Source organism: Carassius auratus, chromosome 46, assembly GCF_003368295.1.
Source record: "Carassius auratus strain Wakin chromosome 46, ASM336829v1, whole genome shotgun sequence".
In the NCBI taxonomy this organism is placed as follows: Eukaryota; Metazoa; Chordata; class Actinopteri; order Cypriniformes; family Cyprinidae; genus Carassius; species Carassius auratus.
This window is the reverse complement of record NC_039288.1, coordinates 13143855-13152725: the sequence shown is the minus strand read 5'-3', so window position 1 is coordinate 13152725 and position 8871 is coordinate 13143855. Positions and strand designations below refer to the sequence as shown.

The 8871-nt window shown below is 34.3% G+C and overlaps 1 protein-coding gene across 1 annotated transcript; it reads right to left on the bottom strand.

The window, feature by feature from the left end:
- Positions 1–588: 588 nt before the first annotated feature.
- Positions 589–8070, bottom strand: LOC113064253 (DNA polymerase delta subunit 3). Its single transcript, XM_026234920.1, has 12 exons — positions 7911–8070; positions 7328–7383; positions 7131–7233; positions 6988–7027; positions 6530–6662; positions 6180–6435; positions 6027–6099; positions 5766–5937; positions 5382–5491; positions 5015–5100; positions 4740–4818; positions 589–1400 (listed from the first exon to the last, which is right to left on the bottom strand). Exons 1-12 carry the CDS (start codon positions 7965–7967, stop codon positions 1195–1197), a joined length of 1371 nt encoding a protein of 456 aa, XP_026090705.1. The 5' UTR covers positions 7968–8070; the 3' UTR covers positions 589–1194.
- Positions 8071–8871: the final 801 nt, after the last annotated feature.

The following is an 8871-nucleotide window of genomic DNA, read 5'->3' as shown; positions in this document are numbered from 1 at the left end:
TTATTAGTGTCAAAAACATTTTTTTTTCTTTTACATATCAAATGATCACAAAGAAGAACAAAAAAGAGAGTATTTGATATACAAAACAACCAGAAATGCTTACTTCGGTGGACCTCAGGTTTGAAAGCACAATTATACATGTTTTACAATATAAAGAACACGGTGTTCTCGAATTCACTCGCACATACGAACTCAGGCCTAAGTTTAGAAGCCTGAGAGAAAAGGGAGTATTGATGTCTTGGCACAAAACGCTCAATTTCACGTCTGTGGCCCTGGATCAGATGAGCTTGGACAGATTTTGATGAGGATTTCCAGAGGCATGCCTTTCCACACAGTAAGTTTAGTTTTGATAAATGGAAATGTCCAAGACCAACACAACAATATAGCCAGAAACTGATGTCACATAGAAATATGAAGCTCTGAGAAAACAACTCGATTTACAGGAACCAAACAAGACGGCAAGACAAAAAACATTCTCTTGACTACGGAGCAGATTTTTTTAATTACTCCACTCCTAAATATCAGATAAGTTTCTGGTTAAACCAACAAATATTTATTTCACAAGAATATTAATCCAAACAAAAGTTGTATTTTTTTATTTATTTATTATCCAGCAATACTAAAAATAGACAATGACAAAACAAGACTTGACAATCTTTACAGTATGGGAATTATTAGTGGTTGGCCATGTGCAGGTTGCCTTATAATAAGGAAATCAGCGGGATCATACATTTACATACTACAACCATATCAGGCATAGAACTGAAATCCAGCATGTGAAGTTGGGTGGAAGGTCGACACAAAATAGTTCTTCATGTAGAAGCAGAAATCTCCTGTGTCAATGTCTCTGAAGAGTGACAGTGACAAGAAAAATATATTTCCAACTTACAGCATCACATGTGCTTCATGGGAATGTCAATGCTGTAAATTAAGCGCTTAAAGGGATATTTCATCCTACAAACGTAGTCACAATTTCTTCATCCTCGTGTTATTTGTTTTCTGCAGATTTTTTCCCCTCCTCTTTAACAAATTGTATTAACTTTTAAGAAGAGAAAGAAAAACCCATGCAGTGATACTTTATGTTAAGGAACAACATGAGGATGAGTAATTAACAACAGTTTGGATTTCCAGGTGAACTACTCCTTTAAAAGTCCATGAAAGAATAATAATAATGATAATAATAATGATAAAAAGTTATTTCTTCTGAAAAAATCCCATGATGGATGGCTGTTTTGTAGGTTTGTTAGTGGTAGAAGTCTTCTTCTGACTCTTTTCTTTTTTCTCTTTCTCTCTTTTTCCAAATGAATGCTTTAGTGAGCTTGAGTCCTTGGCTTGACTGTTGGGTTCAGGCTTGTCTTCACTCTCAGAGTAAGACTCGCTCACATAACCCTTCTCGGTCACTAGGAAAACAGAAAAATTGGTTATTCAGACACTGTCAAAATGTGTGTGGTGAATATAAGTGTCTGGTTTGGGATCTATACACAAGCATTTGGTTTTAATTTTTAGAGAGATTTTGCAAAGTTGCCATTTGTTTTTTGGCCAAAGGAAAGTTCCTTAGGCACTATATTATTAACAGCCTTCACATTGTGCTTATGATGTCTTAAATTACTGCCCCTGTAACACAGCAGGTTTTAGAACAATACACATTCGTGGCTACACTATGAATCTTGGTCTGGTCAATAATGCGAAATAAACAAATAAAGAAAATAAAAATTAATTTGGTTACTATATACTGGAAAAAAGAAAAGAAAAACCCACTTCAAAGAGTTTTTTTGTGCTGAACAGACAACTGGCATTAAGGAATGTGTAAAATTAGACACTGTGCTAAGTACAAAAATAACACCAGAGGCTCAAAGTCATATGAATCAAACACACATTCATGCTTTTGGTTTTCAAATATAAAGATTTCCTCCACATGAACAAAGTCAAAAATAATCAGGACTAAACAGTTTCAGCAAAAATAGTTTGCCAAGAGCTGTCTGTATTTCTGCCACATAACTTATGATTTACTCAGTGGTTTAAGTGTTTCTGTCAGCGCTTATAAATGATGTGCTTATAAAAGTTAAGAGAGAGTCCAGTCACTTTTATGCACGGCTATTTAAAGGGATTCTTCCAGGTTAAACAGGAAACACAGTGTAAACATAATATTAATTACCACAGAAAATATTATAATAGTTATATTTAGTGCCTGGCCCTTCAACTGCAAGTCCTTCATTGTAACTATGAAAATAATAAAAATTAGATGAGCAGAAAAAAAAAAAAAATCTGTGGTAACTGACAAAAGTGCCACAAATGCAGTCATTAAAACATAGCCTGCATTGAACCCAACTGTTAAGTACGATGGATTGTAAAATAATTTTCCTTTATATTACATATTTGAAGCATTTGATGGTTCGTGTATGTGGAGCTGATCAAGACTAGTGGTTGACGGATGTATATTAACTGATACTTGTCATTTTTTCAGCACCTGGCTTTCTGTTTGGCCAGCATTTATTTTGAAAGTGCTAAGAATGTTTGTTTATTTTGCAGATTTATAATAATAAGATAAAAAGTTATACAGTGCCCTCCATAAGTATTGGAACAGTAAAGACAAAATTGTTCTGTTTGCAGTGGAGTCGAGAAAAGAAAGCAATTTGGATGCTAAAAGAAAAGAGGATGTCAACTAGTACTATAGGAAAAACAAAGGGCATTGGGGAAATCAAGAATATGGAAACTACCAGCGACATCAGCAACCAACAACGACCTGATTGGCTGAGAAAAACAACAGTTGTTGATTATAGACAAATGAAAATGAAAATGAACGTGAAAATGAACCCTAAAATATACGTCTGTAAAATCAGAAACAACCTCCAGAAAGATAGGTTGATGCTCTGTCAATCTACAGTCCACAGGAGAATGACACAGAATTACAGAAGCTACACAGCAAGATGCAAACCTCTGATCAGCACCAAAAATAGAAAGGAAAGATTCTTCACAAATGTGAGCAAGTAGAGTTTAGGAACTGAGTTGATGGACTGATGAGAAAAAGATTGACTTTCATCTAAGTGATTGGGAAGCAAGAGTGTGAAGAAACAAAGGGAACTGCAATTGATCCTAAGCATACAACCGCATCTGTAAAGCTTGGCACAATGTGGAGTCATGGCATGGGCATGCATGAACAGGACTTCTTAATAGAACAGGATTTCTTAATTTTAATGATGATTTAATGTATGATGGCTACCAATATTCAAGAAAATGCCACCTAACTCATTAGAAAGCACTTCAGATTGGATCAGGACAGTGACCCAAAACACCCTGCAAGTTCAGGGAAAAGAAATGTAATAAGATTGCCCAAATCAGTCTCCAGATTTACATCCAATTGAACATTAATTTCACCAGCTGAAGTAGAGACTAAAGACAGAAACTCCCCAAAACAAACAACAGTTGGAATTGGCTGCATTAAAGGCTGGGGGGAAGCATTTCAAAGCATAAGACCAAGAGTTTGGTGATGTCTGGGTTGCAGACTCACTGATCTGATTGCATGCAAGGGATCTGCAACTAAATATTAGCTTTCAAATCTTTTACATCTGCCTTAAATTCAACTGTTCCAATACTTATGCTCACATCAGATAGTGGGATTAACTCTAAAAGTGCTGTCCTTTTTATTTGGGAAAACATGTATGTGTTGAAATACCTTATTATAAAATGTGACATTCTGTAGTTTTGTTGCATATTCATATTTTAATCATATTTGCAAATGTCTTGATCACACAGCAGAGAAAGCAATTTTGTCTTTACTGTTCCAATACTTATGGAGGAATGTATATATATATATATTTTTTTTTATATTAATTTATTTTAGTTAAATCAAAATGTCAAATAAATCTAAATGTCATGCAGCAATTGTTATGGGGTTAGAAAAGTTTAATACTAAATATATCAGGCTTTATATCAGCCACCCTGCTCTCTTAAGATATATCGGTATTGCCATTAAAAAAAATTTGTCTACTATTAATCAAAACAGCGTTTGTACGGAAATTGTAAAATGAAATTCCCTGGACTTTCAAGGACTTTAAGCCCTACTTTTTTGGTTTTCAAGGACTAAAATCAGATATCACAATATTGTTATTACCTTTTAAATTCTAATAAATAAATTAATAAAACAAAATGGTACAAATAACATGCAGCACAGTCAAAGCATGCAACGACTGTGACAACTTTACCATTTGAAAGGATACTATGGCAAACTTATCAAATTTCCTTATTCAAAGTGTTTTTTGTTTAGTTTTTTCATGAACATATGATTAACCTGAATAGTAAAATCTTCATCAGACACTTATACAAATTATTTTTAAAATGATAACAGTGCAACACAAAGCGCGTCAGACTTTAAACGCGTTCCCAAATGAAACCCAAACAAACAGCACATGCAATAAAAGACCTGCCAACATAATGCAGGCACTATCAGAGGTTTTACCACAAACGTTATATTGATATCACGGGACTGCTTTTCACCTCAAGGAGGAATATCGCGAGATGTCATTCACTCCTGGCAATTTAGAGAGAAAATATTGTTTTTGTCGAAAAAAGAATTAACACAAATTTCATACTGCCTTTTAAACATTACATTTCTTTTTTTAAGAACCTTCTCATAAATATTCAAGTCAAATTGAACTTAAAGTCAAATTCAAACACTTCAAGCACCTGGTACGAAGAACCCTGTTAGAACTATGGAAAATGTCGACTGAAATTATAATTACCAAAGGAACCATCTTCATCAACAAATGTGTTAGACTTCAAAACACGCCTCCTTTTCCTCCTCTTCACCTCTGAGTTCTCCTGAGCGAGACAAGAACAAAACCAATGACAATATTACTGTATGGAAAATACAAATGAGATAAGGGTGTAATTTAATGTGACTTTATATATGTGGGTCTGAGTAGCCTGGCATTTTGGCTGGTCGAGTTTGGGTTTGGAGTGTTTTGAAATCCTGCTGCTAAAGCTTGTAATTATTGGTGTTGTTGGTAATGCTTACTTCTTGGTTTGAAACAGGTTCTCTATTCACTTCTTTTTTAGGACTGGGAGTCTGCACATTAGGCACAGGTGGAGAATCTGGCACAACTGAGGGTAGAAGACCAATCAAGTATGTATTTATATATAGACAGACAGAAGGAAAAGAGAAGAGAATAAGGGAAAAAAAAAACACACTGAATGTTATCAATTAGCTTTTGTTTGTCAGAGAGCAATTCTGATATTTTATTCAGCACTTTGCCCAGAGGGGGAACCTATTTCTTTGTTTTTCTTCATTTTGGGTCTCAGTGCACCTCATCTGGACTGATTCAAATCTGCCAAGCATGACGTGAGCCTGTTTAATTCCATTTTTTTTTCTATCTCTTTCCTACCCTCATCATCACTGCTGTCTGGCTGGGGCTTCTTTATCCGCCGTCTCTTCTTCTGCTGGCTCTCCATTTTCTCATCATCACTGTCCACAACCTCAGGACGCTTTGTTTTACTTGTAGGAAGCAAACATAGTTTTTAGCTCACATTCATGAGGACAAATATAGCATGTCACAAAACCAAATTTAAATTAAAAAACTAAAAGAATAATAAATTATATGTATGTATATGTATATATACATATATATATATATACATACATATACACACATATATACATATATATATATATATATATATATATATATATACAGAATAAACATTTACATATATAACATTATTAACATTACATTTTTACAATATTTCTTTGAAAAATAAATAAACCTTACTTCTGAGTGTCTTTTGATTCAATCTTCAATGCACTGGACACTTTGGATTGTTCATCTTTAATGTCAATCTCAGATTTGAGAGACGTCTGTGACTTTTTTATAATTGCAATAGCTGTTGAGCTGGCAGCCTTCTCTTCTTTAATGTTTTTGTTGGGTTTTTCATCAGCCTTTTCTAAATTTGACAGGAAAATGTTTTGTTTGGTTACTGAATGTTATGCTTTGTTACTATATTTCTTTGGGCAGAAAAGACAGAACACTCACTTTGGGCAGACTTCCCAAAGAAGTTACTCATAGGGTTCGCTTTGGAGGCTGTTTTGCTTTTTGATGTTTCAACCTACAACATATGAAACCATTATACATTTCGCACACAATCATGTGTGCCATCAACATTAAACTATAGAGTTACACCCTTACCAGGGAAGAATCGTCTTTCTGTTCTGTTTTCACTTCCATGCTGGATTCTTGGCTCTTAGAAGCATTTTTGCTGGCAAACATTCCCATGATACCCGCTGGCTGCTTAGCACTGGGTTTGGAGGTAGCTGAAGTGTTTTCATTTAAGCCAGTTTTACTGATTTCTTTCTCGACTGGAGGGACCGAAGCCATCTCTTGAGCTCTCTGCAGCTCAGTAGATGACATTGGGACTGCAGCAGCACAACTTATAGCACTGTACCTGAAGAAAGACCAGAAATATTGGATGCGTCACAACTTTAGCATACAATGCATGGGCATGATTATGTGCATTACAGGTTATGAGTATCACTTACTTGTTGCAGTTTTTTAGGTTCTCCTTAACAGCATCATAATCTGTATTGTAAAGAGGTGAACTATCCTTCAGCTCAGCTCTCTGCACACTGTACACATGCACACTAATGGTCATGTCCATCTTTGCTTTAACAGCTGTAAAAATAAAATAAAAAACCTTTATTGAATCTACTTTAAAATGCACATGCAATATTATATATACATTTAGATTTTAAATTAATAAATATATATATATATATATATATATATATATATATATATATATATATATATATATATATATATATATATATATATATATATATATTTAAAAAATTACATCTAAACTGTTTGTACTTATAAGATCACGTAAGAGATCAGAGAAGTCTAACATTTTTGGCCCAAACCAGGATTATGTCATTTTTTCCCCAGGATTAAGTCTATTTGTTGTCATTTACAGGTATAAATATGGTAATCTTACCATCAAGCTTGTCCTCACGTACTACTGACACTTTATGGCACTAAAAGCAATGGAAAACATTCAACTGCAGATCTTAAAATAATTATTTTTCAGGAAACATTAATTTCACAAAGGTTAACCAATTATCAGATCTCAATCCGTACCGTACTACCATTCTCAACACATTTTCCAGATACAAGATAGGTGGCATGAAGTAGAGTCCTTGAACTTTCATTGCGTTTCTGCTGCAGATAATGATACAACATTCTGCAAAATTGTTACATGAATATTAGTGATTCCAACAGATCATCAAATACTTGAATACATAACAAGTGGTGTCAAAAAAAGGGAAAGGACTTACTGTTTTGCTGTGTTTACGTGGACCCCAAGAGTTAAACTGAGCCATTTGTAAGTGACCTGCAAAAACCAGATTTACGTGAAATTCTGAATAGTTGATAATGTAGCTAATGAATATTCTCACACTTATGTGCAGCCTGAATAATGGTTTGATAACTATAAAATTACATTTTACATTTGATTACTGTGTGTACATCTTCAAATACACATTAACAGTCAGTCATTAACTAAACTGATTTCTCACTAGCATTAAGGATAGTAAGTTACGAATTTATAGTTCGCTTAGAATCGGATTTAATTCATTAAGATGCAACATGGCATCGCGCATGTGGTTCATCCGCTAAAAGAACCTACTCGTAAGTGTCTTTCTTTTGGAAATCAGACTGTACCAAAAAAAAAAAAAAAAAAAAAGCACTTGAACAGACCGTCATGAAAATCATTCGGTACCGGTGATTATATTGGTAATGTTGCGCAAACCGGGACAGTCAAGTAACGTTAAACAGCCATGCAGTCACATCTAATCATGTTGGTATCTCAACCGGCATTTGACAAGAACGATAGCTTGACCAATATTAAGAAGGACTTACGATCTTATTTTGATCATTCACAAATTCGTCAATATTATCTAAATACAGATCATCCATATCAGGAATGGCCGGAGGTTACTCCAAGTTTACGCTTGTGATTGAAAGAGTCGCCAAACGCGGGAACTGCTGCTGAACCGTGCTTACTTCCGGTCACGTGGGCTAGAGCGTCGAATAGCACAGAAGCAGAGGTAGGCAGTCAGCTTCCTGCACAACGCACAAGTGTATTCGCTTTTTATTATGCTTAAACCACGGGTATTTTATCATAGAGTGTTAGTAGCTTTGCAACTATTTCTGTTTGTTTGCAGGTCCTTGTTCTGTTTATTCCACTAGCTCTTGTAACCCTTATGACCATGTCAGCCATGAAACCTCATGATTCCTATAAATAACTTGTCTTGAAATATCTGTAACTTACCAACAGCTTAGTAGTTACTACTGTAAAATAATGCTAGTTTTTTTATATTATTTTATTTGATCTTATTCTTTTCTAGACTAGACTATACTAGACAGTGTCCATAACATTGTCTTTAGCAACAATAACTTGTTACTATTATGTTATTGTGTTTTATCACTCTTATAATTTGTTACAATTTAAAAAATGTTATTATTATTAGATTACTTGTTTGAAGTTATGTATAGGAATTTTGGCAAAATCTGTAGGGTTATGATAAAGTTTTAATGTATTATTTTAAATGGCACTCACTTCCTACTCTGACTCATTCTAGTTATCAGTCTACACTGCAGAAAAAAAAAGAAAAAAGAAAAATCCTTCCTTGTCACTTTTTGAGTGCCTTAAACTGAAACAAAGAAAACTTGTGTCATCATGGAAACAAAATATTTATTTTTTCTCAAAATGGTTGTTTGAAATAACTTATTTCCGTAGCTGCTTTGTGTGCTCTTTGCAGGTCAGTTAAGTAGATTTCACATCTTTGGTTTTATTTCAAGCTAACAGTTGACCACAGAA